The sequence below is a fragment of the Aythya ferina genome, assembly GCF_964211825.1.
Source record: "Aythya ferina genome assembly, chromosome: 1".
NCBI classification, from domain to species: Eukaryota; Metazoa; Chordata; class Aves; order Anseriformes; family Anatidae; genus Aythya; species Aythya ferina.
This window is the reverse complement of record NC_140296.1, coordinates 197,791,393-197,807,406: the sequence shown is the minus strand read 5'-3', so window position 1 is coordinate 197,807,406 and position 16,014 is coordinate 197,791,393. Positions and strand designations below refer to the sequence as shown.

Below are 16,014 nucleotides of genomic sequence, written 5' to 3'. Positions count from 1 at the left end.
TAGATTACATTACCAGTTCTGGACCTGCCAGTCCATATGGAAAAAACAAAACTAAAATTCAGCATGAAAATTGGACACTTAGAGCAATCCTTTTGCATATACTTAGTGATGCTGAAGAAAATATTTATTCTATTATAAGGTGAAGCAACCAGTAAGGAATCCCACTGTTTATCCAAGCTGCCCTGAATTTGGAGATTTTCAGTAGGATGTTAAAGAGGCATATGTGATGACTGCTTTTAGGAATCTGACCAGAGATTCCTGGTCATGCAGTTTGAAGATGTGCTGGATAATGGCTTAGTTGTCTCGTGTTTAGTGACATCTCCCAGTAAAGTTGAACATTTTTCATGGAGCTGATGTTAAAACACCATCCAAGAGAGTTCTTGCTTTTTCCAGTGCCATGTACAGGATTTTCAATTTGATTGCAGTTATATTAGTCCACTTCACAGGTAGGTTTAATTTTGTGTATATTATTTATAAAATAACATAAAATGAACAATAATAAAAAAACTTACTGATGATCATAAGAAAATAAGAAAAAATAAAGCTTCTAAATAAATATTTACAAGTGTTTTTCTTTCTCTTTCCATATTTTGCAATGTTTGCCAAAATCGTTAAGATATGTTACAAATAATCTGTTGATTTGTATGTATATACAAGGAGAAAAAAATATATTTAATGTTTTATGCAGCTGAAATTGGATAAACTGGAAAAAACTCTGCTATATTCTAGAAAATTAAAGCTCAGTTTTGAATTATGTTCTATAAGTTTAAGGCTTACCTTCAATTGTGAAAGAAATATTGCAAATATACCTTATATTTATTTATTTACTTTTGCCTAGTTCCACCCCCCCTGCAATGGAAAGGGACATATTTCACTAGACGAGGGTTGCTCAAAGCCCCATCCAACCTACACTTCCAGGGATGGGGAAGTGTATATTAGTAATTAAGTTAAAATACAATGATGATGATGCTAGTGATAATCTTAATGTACATTTTAACTGTATGTTAACATAAATATGTGACTACAGGGGACATTCTTCCTTCCCACCCTAACACACCTGCAGTTATTCCATATCAGAATTACTCACTTTATCAGTCTATTAATAATGTGTTTTCCCTAATTCATTTTCTCACAGATTACAGTTTATGCTCTCCTAACCAATCTGGTTTTATTCCATCTTTTACATCACACTTCAACTGTTATTTCATATATAGCTGGGAGTTTTGTGCCTTCCATATCGAAGCAGCTATTCTTCAGACTTTTCTCATACATACAGTATTGCTTATTGGTGTATTGGTCAGAACAGCAGGAAAACAAAGAATAGGGGCTAGAGATGATTTAAAATAAGCAGTTGTCTCAAATAAATATTAATAACAGATATAATTTTTATAAAGTCTACTAAATAAGTCAATAAATGTATTTATTTTAGTAATATATATATTTTAATAAGCCTTTCTGTGTAAAAATGTACCCCTTTGAAAGATTAAACTAGAACCACATCACCAGAAACAATCTCCAAGGATCCAATCTATGCTGTAAACCTTCATCTGCTGTTAAAATCAGAAGCACTTCAATAGTTACGAATGCAGTACAGGACTTATATTTAAAGCTATTTGATATTCAGAAATACATTGCCTTCTAAAAATGAGGAACAAAATAATGAGCAATTAAAAAAAAAAAAAAAAGTGAATTTGCATTTCTTCTTTGGTCCTGTTATGAACCTTGTGTCAGGCTTCCTTGTACAGTTTAAAAGAAGCAATGTCTATATATTTAGGAACACTATTTAAGAATGTATAAGCAACAGACTAATAAAAACACAAACCAAAAAATAAAAAAAAAAAAAAGAGAGAAACAAGATTTGTATATAAGAATGTGTGGCTCATGATCCTCCCCTTATGTATCACTGTCCTTCCTTTCCTTCTTTTTGTTTATTATTCTTCCTTTTAAAATTGAAGTTCTAAAACTTTACCCACACTGAAGTCATGGGAAAATTACAATTTTTCTGTTTATGTAAACCAACAGGAAACTCTTTTGCTACACTAGTAGCTATAAGGACATAAGTAGCTAGACTAATTTCCATTATCTGAAAAGTTGACCATCAGGATTAAAAAAAGACAGGTGCCATGTGTATGGCAGTTTAAAAATAACATATGGTATGTGCTTGAGTGGGGAAATTGTAATCTTGAAGGATAAGGTTATCATGTAACTGCAGGAAGTAAAGGGACCAGATCTGTCCTCAGAAAATTGCAGTTTAGACTCTGTGGTTCTCTCTGGTGAGAGTACCCTGAGTCAGTAACTTCAATTATTGTCTTGCAGTTTCCTCCACCTCAGCTCTCTTGTCTCTGTCTGACTTTCATGGAAAAGAGAATAACAAATCATTGGCAGCTGCTCCCCAAACACTTTAGGTCCAGCCTATATATAGAACCTAAATATAAATATATATATATATACAAAAATATATATATATCCCACAAATAACCTAATCAGGGAATACAGTGATCCTTACACAGTACTACTGGCTCCCAGCCAGCCTCAGATAGAGACCATGACAGCATCGCACTCTCTGCATTTTTCTGAACTTATTTTTAATTACTAAGCACAGTTGTACAAAAACAGTTTGTTCTTTCTTATACATTAATGCATCTATTTCTTCTTTACTACCCAGTTCAGAGCACAATTGAATCACAGAATCACAGAATTTCTAGGTTGGAAGAGACCTCAAGATCATCGAGTCCAACCTCTGACCTAACGCTAACAGTCCCCACTAAACCATTTCCCTAAGCTCTACATCTAAACGTCTTTTGAAGACTTCCAGGGATGGTGACTCCACCACTTCCCTGGGCAGCCTGTTCCAATGCCTCACAACCCTTTCAGTAAAGAAGTTCTTCCTAACATCTAACCTAAAACTCCCCTGGCTCAACTTAAGCCCGTTCCCCCTCGTCCTGTCACCAGGCACATGGAAGAACAGACAAACCCCCACCTCACTAAAGCCTCCCTTGAGGTACCTATAGAGAGCAATAAGGTCGCCCCTGAGCCTCCTCTTCTCCAGGCTGAACAAGCCCAGCTCCCTCAGCCGCTCCTCGTAGGACTTGTTCTCCAGACCCCTCACCAGCTTCGTCACCCTTCTCTGCACACGCTCAAGCACCTCGATGTCCTTCTTGTAGCGAGGGGCCCAAAACTGAACACAGTACTCGAGGTGCGGCCTCACCAGAGCTGAGTACAGGGGGACGAACACCTCCCTAGCCCTGCTGGCCACACTGTTTCTGATACAAGCCAGGATGCCGTTGGCCTTCTTGGCCACCTGAGCACACTGCTGGCTCATATTCAGCCGACTATCCACCATCACTCCCAGGTCCTTCTCTGCCTGGCAGCTCTCCAACCACTCATCTCCCAGCCTGTAGCTCTGCTTGGGGTTATTGTGCCCCAGGTGCAGGACCCGGCACTTGTCCTTGTTGAACTTCATGCAGTTGACCTCAGCCCATCGGTGCAGCCTATCCAGATCCTCCTGCAGAGCCTTCCTACCCTCAAGCAGATCGACACACGCCCATAGCTTGGTGTCATCTGCAAACTTACTGAGGGTGCACTCAATGCCCTCGTCCAGATCATCGATGAAGATATTAAAGAGGACCGGCCCCAGCACCGAGCCCAGGGGGATGCCACTAGTGACTGGCCTCCAACTGGACTTGACTCCATTCACCATGACTCTTTGGGCCCGGCTATCCAGCCAGTTTCTAACCCAACGAAGCGTGCGCCAGTCCATGCCAAGAGCAGCCAGTTTCTTGAGGAGAATGCTGTGGGAGATGGTGTCAAAAGCCTTGCTGAAGTCAAGGTAGACCACATCCACAGCCTTTACCTCATCCACCCAGAGCGTCACTTTGTCGTAGAAGGAGATCAGGTTCGTCAAGCAGGACCTGCCTTTCATAAACCCATGCTGACTGGGCCTGATCGCCTGCTTGCCCTGCAAGTGCTGCGTGATGACTCTCGAGAGGATCTGCTCCATGAGCTTCCCTGGCACTGAGGTCAAACTGACAGGCCTGTAGTTTCCCGGGTCAGTCCTCCGGCCCTTCTTGTAGATGGGCGTCACATTTGCTAGCCAACAGTCAACTGGGACCTCCCCCAATCAACAGAACTGCTGATAAATGATGGATAGTGGCTTGGCCAGCTCCTCTGCCAGTTCTCTCAGTACCCTTGGGTGGATCCCATCCGGCCCCATCGACTTGTGCACATCTAAGTGCCGTAGCAGGTCACCAACCAGTTCTTTGTGGATAGTGAGGGCCACATCCTGCTCCCCATCCCCTTCCACCAGCTCAGGGTACTGGGTATCCAGAGAACAACCGGTATTGCCGCTAAAGACTGAGGCAAAGAAGGCATTGAGCACCTCCGCCTTTTCCTCATCTCTTGTAACTAAGTTTCCCCCCGCATCCAGTAAAGGATGGAGATTCTCCTTAGTCCTCCTTTTTGTGTTGACGTATTTATAGAAACGTTTTTTGTTATCTTTAAAGGCAGTAGCCAGACTGAGCTCCAGATGAGCTTTGGCCTTCCTAATTTTGTCCCTGCACAGCCTCGCCACATCCTTAAAGTCCTCCCTAGTGGCCTGCCCACTTTTCCAAAGATTATAACCCTCTTTTTTCTCCTAAGATCAAGCCACAATTCTCTGTTGAGCCAGGCTGGTCTTCTTCCCCGCCAGCTCGTCTTTGGGCACGTGGGGACAGACCGTTCCTGCGCCATTAAGATTTCCCTCTTGAAGAGCGCCCAGCCTTCCTGGACCCCTCTGCCCTTCAGAACCACCTCCCAAGGGACTCCACCAACTAGTGTCCTGAGCAGCTCAAAGTCAGCCCTCCGAAAGTCCAATACAGCGGTTTTACTGGTCCCCTTCCTGGCCTCGCCAAGAATAGTGAACTCCACCATTTCGTGGTCACTCTGCCCAAGACAGCTCCAGACAATCACATCCTCCACCAGTCCTTCTCTGTTTGTGAAGAGAAGGTCTAGCGGGGCACCACCCCTGGTAGGTTCACTAACCAGCTGCGTCAGGAAGCTATCTTCCACGCTCTCCAGAAACCTCCTAGACTGCTTTCTCAGGGCTGTGTTGTGCTTCCAGGATATGTCAGGGAAGTTGAAGTCCCCCACGAGTACAAGAGCTGACGATTTCGCAACTTCTGTCAGCTGCCTGTAGAATTCCTCATCCGTCTCCTCATCCTGGTTCGGTGGTCTATAGCAGACCCCGACCAGGACACTAGCCTTGTTGTCCCTGCCGATCCTAACCCAAAGGGACTCGACCTTGTCATTCCCAGCCTCGAGTTCTACAACCTCAAAAGACTCTCTAATATAGAGAGCCACCCCACCACCCCTTCTGTGCCCATCTGGCTTGATAACTTGCTCCCCAGCTACTAGTGATGCTTCCAGGGAACAGAAAACTGATTAAGAAGAGAATTATAATCTTAGGTGGAGACATTACAAGAAAAATATGTCTCTACATAAATATTTGTAATGAAGTGGAATAAAATAACACAACACAACAAAAGAAAATTTGTCCATACCAAAAACGGTCTTAAAAATATAAGAACATTCCATTCTATGCAGCAGCAAAAACTGCTGCTTTTTTTTGTTTGCTATTTCTTAATAAATAAATAAATAAATAAATAAATAAATCTAGTAAAACTGAAACTTTTTATTTAAGGGGTAAATGCTAGCTTATAATATGTAGTTACTGCATATAAAGAACATTTCTTTATATATAAAAAATATATAAAAATATATAAAATTTTTTCTTTATATATAAAAATATTCATAGTTTTTAAATATATTGAACTTCATTATAAGAAAAATCTAAATTGATTTGTGAAGTAGGTTACTTCTGTAAAGAATCTTTGGGATCTTTTATATTTGACTGTTTCTATACCTTCTTTTAACAATGATACTTTGCAGACCTTTTGGGTTATCAAATGTGGGAGGAAAAAAAAATCATTTTAGCAGACTTCTGTGTATCTACATGCCTAGCTATCAGAGCATATAAAGCATTAAGTCTCCCATATGGAATTATGAACACAGAAGAAATACTTGCTTTGTGGTCTCTACCTTAAATTAAGTGTCCGTATTGCTTTCTGAGCAATACTGACAAGGAAAGATGTAATCCTCTCAGCAAAAGATTGCAGGTTCTTGAATTTTAATGTGCATATTAATAACAGTTACATATTGTAGACATTTAAGAACTTGATAGAAGGACTGTATTTTCTATAACCTCGGCCCTTGCAATTTACTGAAAAATACAAAGAGAAACAGTGTGGTGGAACAAAATAACCAACTGAGATTCTAGCTCTTGTGTCTCAGTAGTCCCATGTTGCAGGAAAAAATGTATTTTGTTGCTGAATGAATGCTTACATTAAATCATCCATTTCTGAATATCTTTTTGGTAAGAAAATGGAGTATAACAATTCTTCCTTTGGACTGTGATAATATCCCAAAAATGGGTTCATGCTTGTATTCATATTCTACATTATCCTCTATCCTGATTCAATAATTAGCATGCTTTTGTGAGGTGCACTCTGTCTTATGAAAAAGAGTGTTCTTCCTCCAAGTGCATAGTCTTACTATGCAACTACAAATGCATACTTTCTCATCCAAAACAGGTTTGAGTTGTGTCTTGGAGAACACTGGACTCCTGTCAGCAATCAGTGAAGACAAAATATTTTTTTTTTTCTCAAAAACAGGCAGAATTTGGTTGATTAATTGGCAGAGCATTATTTCCTGTAACTTACTGAAAATCAGAACCTTTAAGTTTCTCAAAAAAACAAAAACAAACAAACAAACAAACAAACAAAAAAAAAAAAAAAACAGTAAAAAATGTCCTTTTCCCCTAATCAGTTTTCCTAAAAAATATTAATCTAAGTTACTATGTGGTAATTGAAATCTTTCACAATAAAGTTATATTAAGATACCTTATATAATGATTCAATTCATCTTTCATGCTTTTAATGGCTTATAGAAATATAGTAGAAGTAGTATCTATAGATCATAATTATAGAGATATCATTACATTTATTTTAAATAATTGAAGTTTTTAATTATTTCAACTAAATATTATTAAATAACTATACTTGAGCATGTTAATCATATAAAAAATAAGCAACATTTACTGGATTTGTTGAATTCCACCTCATAATTTTTTTCTACAGCTACAGTCTCATGAAATATATTTTACTAATTCAAATTATTTATAAATTCTATGATACGTAATATACATATACATAACCATTTGAAAAAATAAATGTATGACAGATTAATACAGTTATTTTATTTGAATATTGTTTTAATTGATACTACTGTGGAAATCCAGGCTGTTGTGGTCACTTTAATAATGTTGCTGCCAGCATTATTACCTTATTACCTATAAAGTTTTTATAGGTATATACATATAATATATATATAATGTAATATATATATAATGTAATATATATACATATATAATATATATATGTATATAATGCAATAATTATTACATTATTACCTATAAATATATTACCTTTCTAAAAATATACAATTATTGTCAATGATAGCAACAAACAGCTTTTGATTTTTTTCTCTCTTTCTAATTGTTTTGATTCTGATGAATGTTGCTTTCCCAAATCTAAACATTTCAACAAATTACCCAATATTTTTCTGCCATTTAGAAGTTACAAATACGGAAAAATTTGACTGCCGATTTTGAAGACAGAACTAAGCTGGAGTTTCCAAAAGAGCATACTCCAACAAAACATAAGGTAATTGCCAGCTGCTCAGTGAGTTCATTATCACTGACTTCATGAAATATTTCCAAATGTCAAAAAGGCCATCCAGATCAGAAAAGGTGGGTTTGTCTATCATCCAAAAAAGAATTTCCTTCATATTATTACAATTAAATTGTGTGTGTGTGTGAACAAAGCAAGTGTCAGAGGCCCTCCAACCTCAATTTCCCATGATGCACTGAATATGTATCCTTCCCACGTGTTCTGTGAGAACAAAATGAGATAAGTCTTCAAACAAAATATGAAAAAAAGATGAAGGAAAGTAGAGGGAAAAAAAATTACTCTGCTTCAACTCTTGTCAAATCCACTGTTGTCACTCCTGTTGCCTTTGATACCACCAGGAAAAAGAAAGTTTTGTAGTAGAAGATGAGTAGATAAGAAGATGAGTCTGTAGGAGAAGATGAGAACAAGAAATGTTTTCCATTATCAGTCAATGTTTCTTCACATCTACTTGCTAGTAAAACAGTTCTGTACTGTTGTAAGTAGCTCAAAATACCCTAGATGAATTATGATGAACCTTAGGTAAATCAGATGAAGATGTCAGACAATATTTTTTTCTTAATGAGCTATCTATTCAGCAGAGCAGCAGGTTCTAGGAGCAGCTTTCAAATGTCCAGACTGCCTTATTAAACATGAAGTAGCTTTAAAAATGTATGGGATTTCTACCAAATACAGATAGTGTATTTGTTGTAATACTCAACCTCCATAGGACCTGCAAAATGAGTGGAAATACCAAAAGAAAACAATTTGCAGAAATAATATCCTACGTTTTTTACAAACTATATGGAGACAATAAGACACAACTGATTTATGGAGACTAAGGTCTATCTGCATGAGAAAAACCTGTTGAGGGAAAGGAAGATGTGGTAAAGAACAGTGCATTAGATGTATCAGCAGAGGAAACTAGGGCTGTTTTGTCTGGACAAAAGGAGGCTGAGGGGAGACCTCATTGCTCTCTATAATTACCTGGAAGGAGGTTGTATTGAGGTGCACATCAGTCTCTTTTCTCATGTGACAGGTGATAGGACACAAGGAATTGGCTTCAAGTTACACCAGGAGAGTTTTAGACTTGGATATCAGAAAAAAAAAGTTCTTCACAGAAAGGATGGATAGGCATTAGAATGGGCTGCCCAGGAAGGGCAGAAATACCACCATCCCTGGGGGTATTTAGGAGATGTGTGATGTGGCACTTAGAGACATAATGGAGTGGTGGACTTGGTAGCATTAGGTAATGGTTGTACTTGATAATGTTAAGGGTCTTTTCCGATGTAAATGATTATATGATTCTATGATCAAGAATTTTTCTTCCAGAACATGCTGTAAATCTTAAATGTGTATGTAGAGCTGGCAGAGTACCTTTTTCAGTGCCTCATATAACTAAGTAAACTGCCTACAGCTGTATTTCTCCACCTCAGAAAGCTGATGGACTAAGTCATCCTTTCCACAAAACACCCTGGTTGTTTCAGGGAACCCACCCTAAATATTTCTAATCTGATGTACTGTTTATTAAGCTCTTTCCTCTTCAATTAGCCCGATGGGATTCTGCTTGTCAGGGAACAACAGCTTTAAATTCCAAGTCTTTTAGGCCTGTTAGAAAGAAACACCCTAAAGTGAAGTAGCAGGTGTACTTGTTTGTAGAACAGTTCATTCAAACTGGAATTTCTCCTGTCTTTCTAATCTGTGTTTCTCTTAATAATTTATTGGATTAGAGGAGTGACATTTGTTTTTCTATATATTCAGAACAAAAATAGGATAGGGTTCAACTGTGCATTATGCTTTCCATTTGCCTTTCAACCCCCCAAAAAATTAAGTAAAATAAGTCCCTCAGTTCTTGCTTTAGCAATTGAAGTGAATTGACATGTAAATTAGAAAGAAATAGCCTTTACAGGAACATGCGAGTATTCCAGTTTAATATCTTAGTTTAATATTTACATGGCAAAATTTTTATGTTCTTGACCAACATTTGGTAAAGTCATCATTATTTCAGATTGTTAAGGAACAAAATTCTATACATATTTATGTCTATTATGTTCAGATATTTTTTCTGATTTATCTTTTTATAATCAAAACAATGATCTGCACAGTTATTCCATCTCCATAGTTTTCCCTATTACCTCATCTCCGCTCTCAGTTTGCATAGGATTAGGGAGGAGGAACATCTGGTTCCACTGATCAAACAGAAGTGGGTGTTGGTCAGTCTTCATTAAATAGAATGTGTGACAAATTCTTGCCCTGAAAATATTTGCTCAGAGACATAGTGTTCCTCTTTGGAAGGATAAAAAGACACCACTTAAATACCCATCCACTAAATCTTAACACAATCTATTTGTGCATTTGAATCTGCAATGCTAATCACTATGAAAATGCTTTCTTATTGAAGTTCTGTGTACCTATAGTTCATGTGAAACTATTAGTTAAGTTGAGTGATCTTTAAACTAATGTCAAGAGTTCATGTACATAAAGTGACATCAAGTAAGCAACTCACTGTCATAGAATTTTTGACCAGAAGGGATCATTATATCATCTAGTCTGAATTGCCACCTCACAGGCTGTTAAATTACATAAAAGCATCCAAAAGCCTCAAATTTCATTTAGATAAAAGGATTTCAGGTTTTAGAAGTGAAATATGTATGTGTTTCAAGAGAGATTAAAATGTTACCTAAACTCAGACAGGAAATGAATTAAATTAATATTATCTCTAAAATCGCAGCAAAAAAAAAAAAAAAAAAAAAAAAAAAAAAAAAAGGTTCTGTGCTGCAACAAGCAAAAAGAAACAAACAAACAAAAAAAAGACCAACACCAACCTTAATCTGAAGAAATATTTCTTACTCAATCCATTTTTTATATATACATCCCTATGAAAATAAACAAGTACTAGATAAGCAACACATGAAAAAGATTTTCTGCACTGATTCAAAGAATACCATCTTCTAAACTGGACAATCTCTGATACTTTTGAGAAAAGATAAACATCCTTTTATGACATGAAAACTTTCCTTTCTAAGCAAAGCTCATGTCTATGTGAGAATTCAAGTTTCTGAGGTACAGTTATAATAATTATCCTTATGAACAGTTACATATGTGAAGCTCAGTAAGTTTAATAAAGAATGGGCAATTCTGTTCTTCCAAATGCTTTGCTTGGAAAGGAATAATTAGTATTGCATAAATAGAAATAAAGGCCTGAAAGGATCACTTGAACATTTTATGTGATCAGTCACACATTGCATGGATGATTTCTCCCAGATAATGAATTAAAGCATATTTAGGAAAATATGTATTGCCATTTTAAATAATCCAAATAATGGTAACTCCATTCTTTCATTGGTGAGCTGTCCTAATATTTAATTGCTTTCGAAGTTAGGAAATTGCCACTTACTCAAGGTTAAATTTATCTAACTTCAACTTCCTGCCGTTTAACCTTGATATGACTGTGATAGCATAGTTGAAAATTCTCTTACTACCATTTCCACATCTTTTCCGTATTTAAGTACCTATACACAGAGATCAAGCCACCTCTTCACTTTTTTGATAAGCTGAATAAATATAGCTCCTTAAATATACTACCACAAGGATTCCTCAGCCATATTTGTGTCCTTCCTGTGAACTCTGCAGTATTTTTACACGTTCTGGAAGTGTGGACACTAGAACTAGACATGGCATTTGATGAGGCAAGGTCACTTCCCTACTTCAGTTTGAGATTCCTCTTTTCACAAATTCAAGTGCTGAGTTCTTGGCACAGCATCACACTGAAAATTCTCATTTTTGTATTCTGCACACTTGACTCAAAGATACTCTCTGGAGCCCAAAGTTATTCCAGTTGATTTTACACATTTAGTTGAGACAAATAATTAGTAGTCACATATAAGAAGGTAAATGAAGAGATTTCCAGAGACGCTTGTTACGTTTAGCTGTAAAAAGGCACTTATCATATCCAAGATCCCAAATAATAGTAGTTGAAGTAGTTGAAGGTAGCTTGACTGAATGAAGATCTGAGCCTTCACTTTTTAGGGAATTCTTAAGTAAAATCTTATGATATAAACTGTTGTCCTTTTTCCAAGATATACCGCTTTGGATATGGTTGTGTTAAAATATATTTTGTCATCTTCTGACCTTTGTGTTTAGAGTATTCCATAACCTGAACACACTCAGAGCACTTATTAACATTTTCTCTTAGTAGTTATGCCTGATGAGTCTTTTTGTATCATCCGTAAACTTCACCATTAAAGAAGTAATATATTTGTTTAAATCAATGCTAAATTAAAATAAATAAATATATAGATAAATAAATATATAAATAAATAAATAATAAAAATAATATATATAAAAAATCAGCTTTCTATAAAAACAAAACGAAACAAAAACTAAGGAAAACCTTCAGGAAAGGAGGATTCATCAATGCGTACCTAATAACAACTATACTTTATTATAAATAAGCAGTTAATTCCTTAATAATTCCACAATGCACATTGTTTCATCAAATAGCTATGTAGTTAAGTCAAATGCCACAGAGAAAACCAAGTATTCTATATCAGCACAGTTGTTGTAAGACTGTCTTATCAGTCAGTCTTACACATTGTAACAGAGAACAGGTTCGTTCGACAGTACTCCTTATCCATAAAATGGGGTGAGTGACTTTTGGGCACTATCTAAATATGTCTATATCTGAAATTTAAATTTAATTTGGTAGATCGGTAGAGATTATGATTTGATCACCCATATGAAATGAATTGTCCATTGTATTAAGCCTGTCTTTTAGAAGATTAAAGACAGATGGTCAGGAGAGAATGAATCACTACAGAGGTATAATGTTATTAACCCAAAGAGAAAGAAATATTCCACCTGTGTGGTAATCTGATTGGGATAGGTAAAACATTCCAGTCCTCATCATACCAATTTTTAGATTCTGCCACCTTTATTTATCATAGAAAGTATTTTTCTAAGAGAGGGTACCTTATGTATTCTATGGCATTATTTGAGGAGTGGAGGTACTACACGATAAGGTGTTAGTAATCATAATTAAAACCAGCAAAAATTGAACAATGACAGGATTTAGATAATACAGGTTTATAAAATACACTTTTAATACTCAATAATTCTTATATAATTTCAGAATGATTTTTTTTTTGTTATTTTTTCTTGATCTATCAATATATATATATATTCTAGATTATAAAGTAAACTAAAAAGAAATATTTCTTGCAGTTCATTTGTGTCTTCAAGAGCAAATAGCTGGAGGCTCCTCAGGCAGTGGATCCAATCCTTTGTCCTTTCTTCCAGAAAGCCCATTTTGGCATGCCTTTCTGTAGCTCTGTGGAAGGACTATTAGCTATCTAAGGCTCCCTTAGTCAGAGAGCACTTCCCCAGAGTGTCTCTTTCTTTCTGAAATGCAGTTAAATGTAATCATTGTCTTCTCTGTGCCTAATGCATCTGTTCCTCCATTCATCATCAAATCCTGTAATCTAGCCTCAAACTACAGAGCTGTATCTTTTGCTTTTTCATGACTTTTCTCCCCTAATTGTTATGATGACAATCATCAGATAAAAATACTTTTATCTTGCATTTGCTCTGGTGTGACCCTCACAGTCTCAAGACAAGTTTAGACTGTCAAAATCAAGAAAAATTGAAACTCTTGGCTGCCCTTGCTCTGTTCTGTGTAAATACAGAGCAGTTCCTCACTAAACTTCCTTTGCTTATGTGCATAGTTTTTGTACACTCTGTAGCTCTTCTTTCTCCTGGTCATAAGACTATATCTCCATATACAAATATTTAAATATTTTTATTCTAGAGATTCTTTATGGGGTCTCTGGAACTTTCATATATACCAACCATAATACTACTGCAATATAATTATAATTATTGTTGGCAATGGTCCTATATACCATAAAACTTTAATGAGTTCATCTTTGTTAAGTTAAGGTTTTGTAAAAGTGTGTCCCCTAAAATTCTGATGAATTCAATCACTTCTGCATAACTCTGATCAGCCAAGGACCCATGATTTCTATACGCAGTTTTTTCTTTTGCCGGAGTATTTCACATGAACTAACTCAGAGAAGTATATTATTTCTGTTACTTTAGGCCAGATATTTTGACAGAAGTCACATATTTCTAATCCTTCAGCAAACCCAGATAGCAGTCTGACGCAGCTACAGATTTTAAACATGTATTTTCACTGGTGCCTGAAGTATATTAATCATTTGAATGTAGAATAAAAGGAATTGACCTGAAAAATACATTTGATTTTTTAAGGAGGATTTAATGTCTGTAATATTTTATGCACTCTTGTACCATAGGATTGTCGTGGTTCCGCTCGAGTGGATAGCCGAGCTCCACCACAGCCGCTCTCTCACTCCCCCTCCTCAAAGAGGAATGGGGAGAAAATATGTGAAAAAGGCTCAAAGGTTGAGATAAGGATGAGAAAATCACTTAGTAATTATTGTAACGGGCAAAACAGACTCGGCATAAGGAGATAGTAAGATTTATTGCCTATTACTAACAAGCTAGAGAAGTGAGAAACAAAGGAAAGAAACCAAAATCACCTTCCCTCCCATCCAACCTCTTCCACTTCCTCCCCCTGAGCGGCGCAGGGGAACTGGGGACTGGGGGTCATGGTGAGTCTACAGCACTTCTTCTCTGCCGCTCCTTCTCGGTCACTCTCGTCCCCTGTGCTGTGGGGTCCCACCCACGGGATGCAGTCCTTGATGAACTGATCTGACGTGAGCTTCCCACAGGCAGCAGCTCTTCCAGAGCTGCTCCAGATATGGGTCCGTACCACGGGGTCCATCCCTCAGGAGAAAACTGCTACAACCTGGCTCCCCCACGGGCAGCAGCTCCTGCCAGGTCACCTGCTCCTGCGTGGGCTCCTCTCCATGGGCTACAAGTCCGGCCCGGAATCTGCTCCGGCAGCGGTCTTCCACAGGCGGCAGCCTCCATCAGTGCAGGGCCACCTGCTCCACCATGGTCTCCTCCACAGGCTGCAGTGTGGAACCCTGCTCCACCATGGTACTCCAAGGGCTGCAGTGGAACATCCTGCTTAAACCCACATAAACCCACTACAAGGATGATTGATCTTTTCAGTATGTCACTGAAGAGTAAGAGGATTGAAAACAGATCCTGAGAAGAAATACAACACCCCCCCCCCCCCCCAAAAAAAAAAAAAAAAAATCTCAATTATGTCAAATAGAGGAGATCTAAATTCAAATGGCTCTTTGAGAACCCTAGCCTTATTATTTAATCCATATTTGGATCAGAAAATAACCATTGAATAAACATGGAAGGCATAATTTTCAAATTTAGTAATCCTCTGACAACAGGCAGAACTATTTTTTTGCCAGTGCTTTTGCCAGATACTTTTGAAAATTAACATTTGGAATTTTTTTAGAAGACCTTACATCATGAAATATAAGGTATTTTTTCACTTCTGGAGCATCCTAGTTGTTCACTTAAATAGCCTAGCAATTGGACTTATAAACTCCAATTATTGTCTTATAAATTGGTCTTATAAACTCCAATTAGTTTTCTACTGGTTTTAGAATTTTAACTTTTTAATGAGTCTCTTGGATTTATACAAATCAGGCATCCATCTAATATTTGGGACTCTAATTATCAGAAACTGCTAATACAAGCTTTTCTTATTGTCTAAGTGTGGGCTACAATACAAAAAGGATATATGATGTAAGTCTTTTCAAGTCTGATTCAATAAATATCTTCTGTTGTTATTCAAAGAAAAGAGATAGTGTTTATCTCTTTTACCAGTGAGGTAAAATGTGATGAGGAAGACATACAGATCATTATGGACATACAGGTCATTATGGAGTCAGAATTCGGTTTGGAGACCTGCATTTGAATTATATTTTCTTCTGATTTATTGAAAAGTTTTGTGATTTTTCAGATTTTTTTATTTTATTTTTTAATGGTGATGTCAAGGTTCATCTTTCCTAGATGTGTATTTGTACTAAAAATGTTATAGTGCAAAAAAGAATTAAATCAATATGAGGTTTATTCTGTGGTCAAAAATATATTCTTTTAGTGACTAGATTTTCATTTCTCACATGAGAAAAAAATCCAGTTACATCAGTGAAGACAAATCTTATATTTGATTAACGTTAATGTAAGTTCATTTTTCCTTAGTTTAGGTCATGTGAGTGTGTATGGGTGCATATAAACATGCAAAATGCCAGACTTTAAAGGTATAATGTTACATTAAACCAGAATTAAAAATTATATGAATAAATGA

At 36.8% G+C, this 16,014-nt stretch overlaps 1 protein-coding gene across 3 annotated transcripts in view; it reads left to right on the top strand.

Annotated features, from left to right (window-relative positions):
* Nucleotides 1–16,014, top strand: part of SEMA3E (semaphorin 3E) — a 155,417-nt gene that overhangs the window by 92,151 nt on the left and 47,252 nt on the right. For 2 of the 3 annotated variants that reach the window (XM_084496315.1, XM_084496317.1), the window contains one exon: nucleotides 7,668–7,757. The exons of the other annotated variant lie outside the window; for it this stretch is intronic. In XM_084496315.1, coding sequence (XP_084352441.1) covers nucleotides 7,668–7,757 — 90 coding nt within the window. The remainder of the gene's footprint in view (nucleotides 1–7,667; nucleotides 7,758–16,014) is intronic. 3 annotated transcript variants of the gene reach the window in all.